Raw genomic sequence first — 14,277 nt, 5'->3', positions numbered from 1 at the left:
TGCACAGTCACGGAGGAGAGTAAACTACAGCTGAAAGGGAGCCTGAGAAGGACCACACTGTTCCGGGTGTGGTTTTGGTGGTGAGCAAGTTGCTTCATTTTCTGGTCCTCGGGGCGTTTCTGAAGACCGGCTGGCGGGATTTCAGGACGGCGTCCACGGCATCATGGCCGTGTCCACTCAGTATGTAGGGTGTGTGTCAGGCTTCCCTCCTCCAGCCTGTGTCAGCCCCACTCCGAGCTCGGCAGCAACTAAGCCGATCTGCTCAGAGCTCCCCAAACAGTCTCCTCATGCCCCCGGGGCCTTTGCTTGCGCTGCTCCTATTCCTTAAAACGCCTCTTCTCACTCCTACGTCACCAACCCCCTTCATGTTTCCTTCTCGGCCTGCCTCACAGGTCCGCTCTTCTAGGGCTTTTCCAGGACCCTCCGCCTCAGGCTGGAGATCTCCTTCTTGCTCAGTACTCCCTCAGCCCCCTAAGGAAATGGTATTTTCTAGATATATCTTAAATACATCTGTGTGCGTGTATGTACATAGATACATATTTGCTGAGCCTAGACCTGTAGCGGGAAGTGTAAAACGTGCAAATTTCAAACTTCATTGCAGAAAATTCAAACACACCTTCATTTACTGTGAACGTCTTAATTCAAACTACGCTGATGCAACTACAATTAGCATTAATTAATTCATAACTTGCTGACTGCCCTTCCCTGGCCCAAGTGTCCAGGGATAAATGCTAGAATTTTAAAAGTTTGCATAAAAACACAAAGCACTTGGAATGACAGTTGTACTTCAGGGACAAACGCTCTCCCCATGTTATATATAAAGATTAATTCAGATACAAAGCATGGCTTCTTGATCAACTTGATGGCAGCAGAGAGGTTTCATGGTTTTGTCAGCTTACCTTGGTTTTTTTGTCCTCGGGTCCAGCCCCATCTTTGCCTTTACTGACCATCCGAGCTGATAAAATACAAAATGAGAATGTACGTTACACCCATGAGCACAGCTCACAAAGCGCCCGACGGAGCGGAGCCGACTTCTCGGGATCCATACAACATGTCTTGCTCAGTTGGGCCAGTGGAAATCCAGCTGGTTTTCTTTCCCCTTTCTAACCTAATCTGTTAGGTTCTCGTTGTTAGTATCAACACAGCACACTGGAGTCATTGCTTGGAGCACCCTAACAAGAGGGGGCAGCAGGCTGGCCGAGGGCAGGGACATGCAGAGGGGAAACTGTTCCGGGCATACGTTGGCACAGGGGCCATCAGGGAAGGTAGACAGTACAGGACCACCTCTCACAGGCTCCCTCCCCGTCTCTGTCGGGGTCAGCCTCCCACAGCCGGGGCCAACCCCACTCCAAGGAGGGGCATTTGGAAAACCCAGGGCCACGGATGGGGCAGCTCAGCCAGGCTCCGGTCCCTGCAGGACCCTCTGCTCATTCAAGGGCCAAGGGGTGTAGGCTGTTTTCCCAGAGCCCGCCCCTCACTAATGGAGGCTTTGGTGACCAGCCCCAGCTGGCTCTCTGACAAGCCCATTCCACCCTTGACCCAACCCTGGAGGGTCTTCTCACCACTTACAGGCTCTACTAAGAGGACTAATGTTGCCATTTCTCCAAGCTAGCAACAATCTAGCTACTGTCAAACATCCTATAGATAACCTCTGGATTTTAGGACCAAACCATTGACGGCTTTTGTGTTTGGAAAGCCACACCCGTTGGTGAAACCAATCCACTTGTCTACCAGTGTCACCTCTAACTCACTCCTGCTATTGGCATTCATTATTGAAGACTAGTTATAGGTTTCTGTCTTTGGCTTCAATATTGTATATCCCCTGCTCCAGGGACAATGGGGCTGGTTGGAGCATCTCACTGGTTACTGGAGACCAGATTTCTAGAGTGACCAGCACTGATGACCTAGCCTAGAGGTTTTCAAACTTTACTATGCAGCAGAACCCCATTGGGAGAGATTCCTAAAATACAGAATCCCGGGCTCACTCTGAGACGGTAAGCCTAAGGTGGGGCCCGGGAATCTGCATTTTAATAAGAGCCCCAGGTGGACCTGGTTCACACCTTTTGCCCCAGTGATCATCATCATCTATGTCACAACAAAAGCGTCTGCTAGATCAGCATTTCCCAGTGCTGACTGGCGAATTGGGGAAATGCATACCATGTGTCCTTCTCAGAGGGTCATAATGTACATTAGAATATTAAAGGCTCTGACAAGTCCTGCTGCAGCAAACCCTGTTTAACTTTGTTTCACCTGTTTTTTTTCCCAAACTAATTGGACCATGGAAATCTTTTTTCCCTTTACACACCTATCAACATCCAGTGGACCAGTATTCAATAAAATGCCACTTCAGGAAACACGGTTGTAATCTGTAAAGTCACAGTATTTTGTCCCATACTATTTTGGAGTTTAGGATATTTTAAAGTAGGACTCTTTCTCTGACTTAAATTTTAAATACAGGTTCCTTTATCTATAACATTTCAAAGTTTTCACGAAGAGTAGGCTGTAATCTACATTTAACAGATGTCTGCAACTGACAGCTTAAGTAGCCTCAATTTCTGGGCCCCGCAAATAATTCTAAAATGCTACAGGACCTAAATATATGAATGCGCTCGACTTGTGGCCATCCATGAGGCCCCCTCTGGAGTATAAACTGTCCTCTCACTGACAGGACACAGACCCTGACCCTTAGGAACCTCCCCTCCCATCTCTCCAGCTCCTGAAGGGCTGCCGCAGTGACGCTTCCCAGGGCTCAAGACTGAGCCAGGGCTGAGACCCCTGCGATCCCAGCACAGGGACTGCCTGGGCTCTGCTGAGGGAGGAGGAGGTGTTTTCTTCCACAGGGAGTTTTTGTTTCTGCTCACTGTCTATCCTGCCACGAGGCAGGGTGGAGTGGAGTGGGGGTGGGGACTCTGGGCCACCTCCAAATGCTTGTGTGTGTCGCCTGCTACATGTGATGTGTTGTCCACTGACAGAGCCGAAGAAGACAGGCACGTGCCCTCTGAGTCTCCGGGATAGGAGGACACACTTCAGAACCTTCTGGAAGGCACTGTGGTGTATAGGGAAGGAAGGGCCTTTCGGAGCAGACCTACCTGGATTCCAAACCTGGCTCCATCACCTAATACTCAGTGACCTTCAGCAAGGTACTTTACCTCTCCGAGCCTCAGTTTCCTCATCTGCAAAGTGGGGCTAATTATGCCCACTTGGGAGGGTTGGGAGGGTTCTAGACAATGAATTTGAAACACATAACAAGCCCTCCGAAGTGGGAGGAGCTGCTATGCTCTCTGTGGAGCGCAGCCCACCAGCCTCCAGCGGGCCGATGGAACCTTGTGGATAAATCGAGTGGCCAGAGAAGCGAACGGGGCAGAAAGCATGGGGCGGGGGGTGTTGGTGACATGCAAAACGGCGGGCAAGCGTGAGAGGAGCCTGAAGGGCAGGAGGAGGCGGGAGGGTGAGCAGAGGCCCAGTGGCCGGTTTGGTGGCTGTCCCCCGGGGGCCTTGGAAGCGGCAGGAACCAAGGAGGGGCCGGAAGCTCAGTGGCAGTGCCCGCAGCCTGGGTGGCACACAAGGTCGCCAGGCAGGAGCAAAGGAGCTCAAGACACAGACCTTTGAGTTGAGGAACCCGGCTGACGGGCTTCCCCGGCAGACCAGCTGCAGGCTGCTTTTCAGATGGTTCTGGAAGGGCAGTCTTTTGTGTGTCCTCGCCCTCAGAGGGGCCCCAGGGCTCTTGCTCTGCTCCAGAGGCCCCAGGAACTGCAGCCCCTTCCAAATCCACCTCCGAAGGTCCCTGCTCCTTCTGCACACTGGCTTTGATTTCCACGTGGAACGTGAACTCGGGGGGCTCGTCGTGCCCTTCCACTGGGGGCCCCTCCCCGGGCCCATCGGGCTCTGAGACCCGGGTCTCTGCAGAAACTTTAGAGAGGAAATCGACAGGGAGGGGGGTGGCACCCATGGCTGAGAAACCAGGGATCCCAGGGGCTTCTCCGGAAACTGCGTCGGGGGTTGGCCCGCCTCGGGTGGTGGGGCTCTGCAGACGTGCGGAGGCCTGGGAGGGAAAGGAGTCCTGGGGAGAGGACTCGTCAGTGTCCTGGCCTTCATCCACCTCCTCGGCCCCCAGCCTCTCTTTGCCCTGCTCCCTCTTCAGAGGCGGCGCCTCCTGGGTCAGGTCTCCCAGAAGCTGGCACTCCAGCAGCTCAGAGCCGCAGCGGCTGCCGTCTGCATCCTCAGGTTCTGGCCCCGAATGCTGGTGTGTGGGCTCTCTGGGGCCTTCGGGCAGGATGGGAGCCCCAGGCATGTCAGACACGTGCTGGCAGGTCAGACCTGGGGTCCCGGGGTCCATGGCCTCACCTCCACGGCGCCCTGGTTCCCTGAGGAAGCTTTCCTGGACAACCTTGACACTCCCAGGCTCCGTCTGGAGACATCCAGGGTAGGCGGGCTTCGGAAAGGCCAGCCCCTCCTCGGCCTGCTCCCCTCGCTTTGGTCCCCACTCCTGGTGGGGCTCCTGAGGGCCTCCTGGTGGGAGAGGCGGCTGGCAGACAGGATGATGCTGGGAAAGGTGAGGGATCGCCAGGACGGGAGCCTCTGGCTGTTTCTCCCCCAGATGCAGCTCGGAGACCCCAGAAGCTTCTTGGCCGTGTGCAGGCTGGACCTGAGAGCTAAGCCCGTTAGCAGGGGGCCTCTCAGACACTTCCCTCTGCTGGCCCGGAACTCTCCCCTCCTCTGGGTTTGAAGAGGCGGAGGTGGCAAAAGGTTAGCAAGAGCGCAGTAAGTGCTTAAGAGAGGGGACGCACTCGGGAAGAAGAAAAGGCATTTAAACGGCACCTCAAGCCCACAGCCCACCTAACCAAGAAAGGAGCCCACGCTCTGGGCTCACCCTCGTTGCTTTTCTTTGCTCAGAATGAAAGGTCTCTCGGTCTATCTGCCACCAACTTGCTGGGTGAGCACCTCCCCTCTCTGGGCCTCAGTTTTCTCATCTTTGGACCAAAGCCCCGTCTAGTGCCAGCATTATCCCTCTGCCCATCGCGGATCTGGTTGGGCTCCGAGCATCCTGTCATTAACTGGGGCTGCCTCGTGCTAACTCCACCAGCCACGAAGCTTGTCCTCCTCTGCAGGGACAGCGAGCCCCCCGAAGGCTCTGGCCTCTAGCTGGGACCTGGCTGGGGCGCAGTGAGGGTCTCTTTTCCTCTCCTCTCTCTTTGCTGAATGAAACCAGCAGGTGCCTACAAACCCACCCTGACAGATTTGAAAAGCCCGAAACGTATCACCATCAGGGCTCAAGTCTTTACTAACAGACCTGCCACGAGACCCCAATAAACAGAAACACGGTTCAGGTGCACCCGGATCGTGGATTACGGACAGCCTTCTGCACGAGGTGAGGCGACCACCATGGCAGTAAAGGTGGTCTGCATGGCAAAGACATGTGCGGCCCACGGGGACCACTGCTTCACCCCTATCACACCACTTGCCATGTGCCAACCCGGTGGATGGAGGGCACACTTCCCTTTTTTCTGCTTCATTCATGCGACATTCACGTGAATCCCTCCTTAAAGTATCCGTGTATTGGGACTTCCCTGGTGGCGCAGTGGTTAAGAATCCGCCTGCCAATGTAGGGGACACGGGTTTGATCCCTGCTCTGGGAAGATCCCACATGCAGCGGAGCAACTAAGCCCGTGCGCCACAACTACTGAGCCTGTGCTCGAGAGCCCGTGAGCCACAACTACTGAGCCTGCATGCCACAACTACTGAAGCCCACGCGCCTAGAGTCTGTGCTCCGCAACAAGAGAAACCATCGCAGTGAGAAGCCCGCGCACCGCAACAAAGACCCAACACAGCCAAAAATAAATAAAAAAAAAAAAGTATCTGTGTATTAAGGACAGGAGTCGTATGCTCATTGGTTCTCCTAATAAACATTCCGTATTTGTTTTAACTCCCAACTCTTCAAACATCCTACCTAGTTCCAGAACAACTTCATGGCTCTCCTCTAAACAAAATCTGGAACCCCAAAGGATTGGGGGTCTTGGAAGAGAAACAGACTGGATGAGGGGAGGGGAAGGAGGTGGGAGAACACAGGTGTCCACACGCATGGGTAACACGTCCCTCTCGCCCCAACCCAGTCGGAGTCCTTGCAGTTGCCCACTGGACCCTTATCAAGAGGCCCGGCTCACCCTTACCTCTCACCCCTACACTGGGGCCTTGAGCTCACCATCTCACTCATCTCGTGTTCCTAGCACCGCCACAGAGCCTGCCACAAGGTCAGGGATCAGTATGAAGGTGTGTCAGGAAAACGTGCTGATTTCCACCTTCCGCAGGGTCTACAGGCACCTCACGGGGGCCCTTGGTCAGTCTCGGGGAAGAACCGCCCAAACGACAGAGAAGGAGGAAACAAGCTGGGCAGCAGGCAGCCTGAGCAGGTGCCTCAGTGCCTCTTCTTCCCAACCCACCGCTCAACAGACCAGAAGCGGCAGCAGCTGCCGGTCCTTAACACCCACTGACGGGCCAGGTCTCCAGCGCCTTCTGGGAAAAGCTTTCCTCCAGAGCTTCCTAGAAATCCTCGTGATGTGGACGTTACTGTACTCTGATATGCTGCAGGACTTTAAAAGCCCCTCATTAAATAGAAACAAGGGCACCAAACACAGCCTGAAAAGTTACCAACAGATGACAGTACAGCACATGTGTGCACGTGTGTGTGTGCATGCGTGTGTGAGGAACCTTAGCTCATGCCATTGCACTCCTGGAGGAAGGAGCCAGGCTGGGAGAACATTCTATCCAGCTCCCAGAAGACTGTAAAGTGCTCAGTAAATATGAAACGTAGCCATCACCGGGGGTGGGTCCAAGGTAAAAAATATTTGGGAAAACACAGTTTGATGTGTTAAATTTGTGTCCCCACACTCCCTTGGGAGACCTGGTCCTGGAGACACTCACAGAAGAAAGGTCTACCCTGGTGTGAGCAGGGGTGAGATGGGTAGGGTCTCCCCACACCTAATACTCAGCCAATGGCAGCTCCATCCTGAAACATCTTATCTGTCTTAGTACTTCATGAACACAGGCTGCCAGAGGTTTTCCTTCTGCAGCAGGAAAGCAAGAGAGAGATAATAGCTGTGCTTTTGTATACACGGCTCTCCCTAAAGCTGCTTGTTTTTGTTCAGAACAGACTGCAGGCCTGTGTCAAATAAAATGTTTGCGGATCACGAGTGAGCCTGAATTTCACAAGGTTCCACTGGAGGGAGCTTGGGCTTGGCCATGTGGATCAGCAGCTCCAGTCAAGACATTAAATACTGGCCTTGGGAGTAGAGGTGGAAACCTCCACGTGTTCACAGATTTGGTGCCTATTTCCCATGGCAGATGTTACCTGGTGTTCATCTTTATATCTATATGACTCTAGGCCAGTGCTGGGAAAGTCAAAAATTCAGTTAGCACAGAAGTAAAGTTTCTAGGAAAGCGGATGGCCTGATCTTTTTGTTGCATGGAATATGTTTTAGGGGCATGGAGACATAGCCTGCAATAAAAATTGGTAGGAAAAACTCATTCATTTCTTTTTATGGAAATAGATCATCATTTCCAGAGGTTATAAAAACCTCTAATTTTACCTAAAAGCTGCAAATCATAACCGAAAAGAAACAGGAGGCAGGATTCTAGTTATTTAACACATAGACTGAGGTTTCCCCTTATAATGATTATCCCTTCTAATATCTTCTGAAGCTCTTTGTAAGCCTAAGAATGAAAACACGCCTTTCCATGACATGTGAGATGAGAAACCCTAGCCCACTACGGGGCAGGGACCCCTGGGGAGCAAAAATGTGTTAGTTAGGCTTCAAAACACCTTCAAGGAGACATTTCTTCAGGGCCCAGAGTCTTCCTAAAGTCAGATGGCCCCGGTGGTGGCGCTACACAAATCCCAAATCACTTTCTGGAGAAAAGAACAGTGTTTTCCCTGCTTTCTTACGATCTAGAAGCTTCCACATTACACAGTAGACTGTCAAATTCATTTATGCAGCAAATGACGGAAAACAAACCCAGCTAGGCTATATTGGCGGGGTCTCCGTTTCCTAAGATCAGGAATCTCTAGGATTTAAAAAATTGAGTTCTTAAAACATTTATGCTCAGTGATTATACGAAGTTGCTTTTCTTGAGCACAGCAGTTTTGGTCCCTGAGAAGAAAATCATAATAAGGTTTGAAGGCTGCACAGAAGAGAGTTGAAAAGAAACAGCTCAGTGGTGATTTGGTGGAGGCTTTGCTCCCGGGACAGGCCAGAGGGCCGCCTACAGGGGAAATCACTCATCGTACATATTATCTGCGTATCTCCTGGTCATTGATTCTCGACTCCCCATGCTGGGCAGGGCCAGCTCCTTTCAGAACACTGAACACCTCAGGAAAGACTCAGAAATGGCTAGATAGAGCTAGAGCTCTTTCTCTATCTGAATAGCCCACCTTCGATAAAAACCAACTCCTAAAGACCAGGAATTAAGGTCCAGGTCCAAATTCTCTTTTCAGGGTAGGTAGGGTCCATCTGTGTCACCATGCCCCTCTTCCCGGCCCCCCACGTCACGCGTGGCAGGCGATTCTAGCCCACTGACCTTGGGTCACATGTCCAGCAGCTTGGTCTTCCAGGTTGGGGGTGTCTCCAATGCCCGCTTCTTCAGCTGGTTTGTGTGTCAGCAAATGAAGAAGATAAAAGCAAAGACGGTTACTGTTTGCTAGAGACAAAGCTCCCCGCCTCTTCCGCTATGTTTCTGAAAGCATTCAGGAAAGGCACGCCTTAGCAGCACCAAGGCGCTGCACCTCTGGCTCTTTGCAAATGTGACTGCCGGGGACGTGGATGAAAACAGCTCACTAAACAAAACCCACACAACCACGCACTTTACGGGCGACACAGTCCAGTAGGAAAGAGCTTCTCCACAATGGGCCCAGGGTCCTCAGTACCCCACTCAACAAAGACACAGGACAGGTGAGGTCAGAGAAGCAATTTGCTGCTCGGCCACGGCTGTGGGAGCTGTGTCCGGGTGGAGGCTGCCCTCCCAGCCCCAGCCAGCGCTCCTGGGGCGGCGGGCGGCAAAGGTGCAGGGAAGACTAGGCGCGGGCTGTGGAGTCCGGCTGCGGTTCAAACCCAGGTGCCACCATTACTCAGCCTCTCTGGGCCTCTGTCTCCAACTCTAGAATCCCAAGGTGATGACACTGGCTCACCTTGCAGAAGAGTGGTGAGGATTCATATAAAATGGTGTGAATGTATTTAGCAAAGTGCCTGGGACACAGCAGGGGCCCCCCGGCGGTTCAGTTTCTTTCCTCCAAACTGCTGGGCAAGCCCTTTAACCTCATGCTTAGAATAGGGAGGGGGGCCAGCAGTGTCAGTGAGCAGCTTTTGGGGTGTCTTGGGCTCTGCTTAGGGAGCCACAGTCCATCCCAAACAAAAAAAGACTGAGAAAAGCTACTGATCATCAGTGGTACCAAAATCAATAAGCTTCCATACAACACCAATTTCTGCATCGTGAAAAAAATCGGGATATTGCGGCAGGACAATGGATACAACTGTCCAGAAGAAAGGACCCCTAAAAGGCAAGTTGGTCACATCACACACCGACGTGCGGTGACCCCGTGATCCCAGGAGAGCCAACATGCCCTGATGGACAGTGACCGAGAGGCCACCACCCTGAGAAATGCCCACCAGCTGCTGGCTGGGCCACCAGTCTTCTCTGCCAGTCCTGCAATGACTCAGTCTCTACACCTAAACCAGAAATGCCAGGTTACCACCACCTGCCATACGGGTCCACCACAGAGAACACGGCGGAGGCAAAAGAAAGAGCCGCTGGGTCGCTGGACAGACGCACGATGGCCTTATAAACAGCCAGCCCGCTGGCTGGCCCAGGGCAGCTGTGGCGAGGGGCAGGGGGCCAGCAGTGGGCTCGGGCAGCTCCCCCACTGCCAGTTCCTAGGCAGGAACATCTCTGGGTCCTCTGCACGCTGACACTGTACGGCCTGTGAGGTCTAACGGTGACAGCTCCGCGTCACTCGACAACAGCCGACTGTCTGGGAAGCACAGCTCCGAGCATAGGTCTGATCTGAGTTTCTGACAAGGTTATGGAAGAAAGGCTCAGAGTGACAGCAAGTCCAGCTAAATGGCACGGAGTCCTGGAGACAGAGGACACGAGGAGGCATGCCGACAACATCACCGTCGTGGCACTGGGAAGCCCACCGCTTTCGCTTTCCCACGCGGTGTCTTGATATCCTGGTCCTGATGCAAATCAGAAACGGCGGGCTGCTGCCCACATCTCTGACATCCCCTGATCCCAGCAAGGGAGATGCTCAGAGAAGCCAAAGAGAGAGAGGGTGTGTGACAGTGGCTGGGCCGTCACATCCCTATATGGCTTCTCCATAACCCTGGAGCCCCAAGAGGGCTCCACGCTCACCCCGCAAGGCAGGGATTCCTGCAAAGGGATGGCCACACTGCACCCCCAAATGGACCTCAAATGGGAAGTTTCACAGGAGAACCAAGAGACAGCAAAGGGGACATGCCCAAGTGAGGTGCTAAATTAAGGTACATATTGTTAACGCCACCAGCTGAAAAAATGTCCCCCCAACTCTAAAACCTCCCGCTTCATTGAGGATGTAAAGGGTGGAGGGGGAGAGAATTTTTGAGGAGGATTTCTTTAGAGACAGCAGCTTGCGGGGGTGGGGGGGTGGCTGCCTGGCCACCTCCCATCTCATCCCATCGAGAGGGTTTCAAGGCACCAGGGGGAGACACGTGGTGTGAGTTCTCTATGGTTAGGGACATGGTGGACGGCTGTCAGAAGCCCACCTGGGAAAATCAGAGGAGGAGAGACACGCTGGCCCTGCCTTGGTGGCAGAGCAAAGCCTATGGGCAGTCTGCACATCCACAGTCCGTTGGGGCGGAGAACACCCATGTTCCCCATGGACCTGCTGTGGGCACAGGGCAGCTATAGTGGAGGGGGCACCTCGGGCCACGTGCAGCAGGGCCACTGATGTGAGCAAGCCAACCTCAGCAGGCGAGAGGCTGGAGGCAGCTCTTCAGACCCCAAGGGGCCAAAGAGAGAAGAAATGTCTGCTGGAATCCAACGCAGAGGGAGGGGCCTTCAGAGGGATGACGGGGATGGTGAACGTGGGGTGTCTGGAAGAATTCCAGAAAGGTCCCCACAGAGAAAGAGTCAGCTTTAAACACCTGCAGCCCACGTGGAGCTGGCTCACAGCAGCGCCAGCGCAGTAAGAACCTTCCTGCCCCTGCCCCGTCCTCGCCCGCTCCCTAGTCCCAGAGAGGAGGGGCTTCAGCTCTGGCTCTTATGCAGGACTGGACATTCTAATCAGCACTTGCAGACTGGGTTTTGTGACTGTGGAAACTTAAAACACTTTTGATAACTCAGAAGCGATCAAAAGTCAAGAGGTGGCTAGAGTTTTCATCCCAGGCAGGGGAAGAGCTTCGCCCACTGACACAATTGTAAAGGGACAGCGGGAGACAAAAGCCAAGTTACCACGAGTCGTTTGTCCCACGGCCTTCAAACGACCTTCACTGTCAAGGACGGGGCCTGCCAGCTTCCAGAACATCCCCCTCCACCCATCTCGGAAGACCAACTTGCAAACAGAAGCTACTTGGAGGAGGCAGTGGAACTGCTCGGGCCCTGCCCAGCGCTCCCAGCACACAGGCCCGGGAGAGGGCTGCAGGCTTCCTAAACGTCTGCCCTGAGCCCTGTCTTCAGGAAGGAAAGAAAACTCCTGCCGGGGGACATTTCCCCTGCTGTCCATTGCTGGTGACATACGGTCCAGAGCTCTTCTGAATTTCGTGCTGAGCACCCTCCAAGTCACCAAGCCAACGGCAGAGTCGTGCGTAAGCCCAGGGAAGGGGACGTGAAGGAAGTGACAGCCAGGGCTCTGGGCTGTGCTCGCTGTTCCCTAAGGGCCTGGGCAGCTCACAGGTGACTCTGGCGGCCCCGCGTCCTGTGCTATTTCTGGTCAGTGCCCTGTCTGGGCTACGCCCCATCATCTGTGTTGACAGGACAGTCTCATCACGTCTGTTCGACGCTGATACGTTTGAAAGGATAGTCCTAAAAATGGATGCTAGATGACCTCGCTGAGTTCCTCGGGGACTGTCCAATTACAATCCTCCAAAGGTGTGGGTGGGCCACCTTGATGCTGCTGCACACTCGGCCGCCCCCCCGCCCAGGGAGCTGTTTACCTCCGAGGAAGTAACCCTGTTGCTGGCAGAGTCGCAGCAGGAGGGTGGACTGACCTTGGGGGTGAAGGCTGCCACCAGCCTGCCTCAGAGAACTCTCTGGAGCTAAGACAAGGAGAGGAGGAGCTAGAAGGAATCCAGAGGTCCTCTATTCTCTGGGAGGCAGGCAGGCAGCCAGCCATGGAAGCAAAAGGGCATCAGGCTCAGAACAACCAGAGATTCCCAGAGGCTGGTGTCCACCCACATTCGTGCTGCACTGGGAGACGGGCATAACCCCACGTGCACCCGTCCTCCAGCAGGGGAGCTGGGCACCCCGACCTGGGAGTCACCCTCACCTGTGGTTCCTTCTGGGATCTCCGTGGGGGGCTGAGCGGCCGCCTGCTCACCGGGGGCTCCCTCATCCACTAAGGGTGCTGTCACATCTGGAAACCACGGAGAGTCACCTTAGGGGGCCGGGATGAGCTGTGCCACACCCCTCACCTTTGCTGTTTGGGGGATGCAGAGATGCAGGGATGGGGAGGGGGAGGGGACTCAGCCACATGCAGAAAAGCAGCCCCACAGAGCAGGGCCCAGAGCCGTGCTCCAGCCTTGACATCTCTCCAGGGAGCACAGCAATACTCTGTTTGAGTGGCGCCCATGCACGAGACACCCAGGCCCTCTGCCAGGAAAGCCAGGACAGCCCCCCTGTAAAGACTGCAGTGAGAGGGATGGCTGGGGACGGTCGCAAGTGTTTTTAAGGAGGAAGTGTTGAAAATCAGATGACTGGTCACAGGTGTTTGATCCTTAGAGCAGGACAGAACAGGAGAATGGGATTGGGACCAAGGCAGTGCAGGAACCCTGCAGTCAGGGCTGGAGTCTATGGCTCTGCCGGGAGGCTGGCTTTGGGCAAGTCCTTTGTCCTCTTAGGGTCTCAGTTTTCTCATCTGCAAAATGGGAGTATCACCACCAGGTGACCTCCAAGTTCTCTTCCAGTTCTAATCCCCCTGTCTCCCGGAGCCCATGACCCATGGTTTAAAACCACAGACTCCCCTGGGTAGCAACGAACAGGTCGGCCCTGTCTGGAGTCAGGTGCTTGACAACAGGCCCACAGATGGATCCACCTTCAAAGCAGAGGCTGGAGGGAAAGATCTACCACCAGGAGCTGCTGTTGGTCTCTCATTGAGGTGAACACTTCCAAATCGGCATTCTTCCCTGAGCAACGCCCTGGCATACTCCCAGGCCCTTCTGGGCAGACATGAGGAGCTGTCAGCTTTGAAAGCTTCCCAAGCGCCTGACTCAGGTTCGTCAGAAGGAGTCCACTTTATTATGGTTGTCTCGGGAGCAGCCTGGCAGAGTCCAGCCCCAGCAGGCTCCCCCATTCCCCGCGGGGCCAGAGCTGACGCTCTTGGGATGCACACACGGACAGGGTCCAGAGTGCAGCAAGACTTGCTTGGTAGATTCTTCCAGAATAAAGCTGATTTGGAAGGCTGGCAGAAAATCTGCCATTAGTGTTTCAGGACCTTCTCAGGGCGGTAGGCAACTTGCAAAACTATCCTAACAAGGTCAGCAGGCTATGTCTTAACATCACTGGCTCTAAGAAGGAGAGCAAACAGCATTTGGTCTGGTATTCTCTTGACTAGGCTGAGAACTTCAGAGGTGGGGGGGGGGAAGTGGGGGAAGGGCCACATCCACTATATCCTCCACGGATGCACCATCAATTGGCAGGCACTTGACAGCCGCTTTCTGAATTCATCCAAAGGTGGACGCTTGGGGAGATGCTGGGGCCAGGTTCTCATCAAAGTCATGGGCAGGGCCCAGGGAAGTGCTGAGAATAGAACCTTGGAGAGGATGGAGAGAAGGAGGGGCAGATACTGCTGACTGGTTACTCGAAAGCCATTCTCAACGCCCTTATCCCTTGATTTTTCCTGCTAAAGAGCCTGGAAGGCAAAATGCTCAATGTCCCAACCTCCCTTACAGCCAGGGGTGGCCATGAGACCCAGTTCTGGCCAATGACACATAAACAGAAGTTGGTTCGGTGGGGCCTGCAGAAAAACTGTTGCTTTCCTAATAAAAAGGGAACACATTTGGTTTCAGGGTTCTTTTGGCTTTACTACTTTCTTTCTTC

At 54.0% G+C, this 14,277-nt stretch overlaps 1 protein-coding gene across 18 annotated transcripts in view; it reads right to left on the bottom strand.

The window, feature by feature from the left end:
• The window catches only part of MAPT (microtubule associated protein tau), a 102,233-nt gene that overhangs the window by 26,975 nt on the left and 60,981 nt on the right, over window positions 1-14,277 (bottom strand). For 6 of the 18 annotated variants that reach the window (XM_060134845.1, XM_060134842.1, XM_060134847.1 and 3 more), the window contains exons 4-7: window positions 12,509-12,595; window positions 8,572-8,637; window positions 3,604-4,716; window positions 900-955 (exon numbers count right to left, since the gene is read on the bottom strand). In XM_060134845.1, the coding sequence (XP_059990828.1) occupies window positions 900-955; window positions 3,604-4,716; window positions 8,572-8,637; window positions 12,509-12,595 (1,322 nt within the window). The remainder of the gene's footprint in view (window positions 1-899; window positions 956-3,603; window positions 4,717-8,571; window positions 8,638-12,508; window positions 12,596-14,277) is intronic. The other 12 variants (XM_060134854.1, XM_060134853.1, XM_060134855.1 and 9 more) reach the window with 4 other exon arrangements.

This window comes from Lagenorhynchus albirostris, chromosome 20 (assembly GCF_949774975.1).
Source record: "Lagenorhynchus albirostris chromosome 20, mLagAlb1.1, whole genome shotgun sequence".
NCBI lineage: Eukaryota > Metazoa > Chordata > Mammalia > Artiodactyla > Delphinidae > Lagenorhynchus > Lagenorhynchus albirostris.
This window is presented reverse-complemented; position numbering and strand designations above follow the sequence as displayed.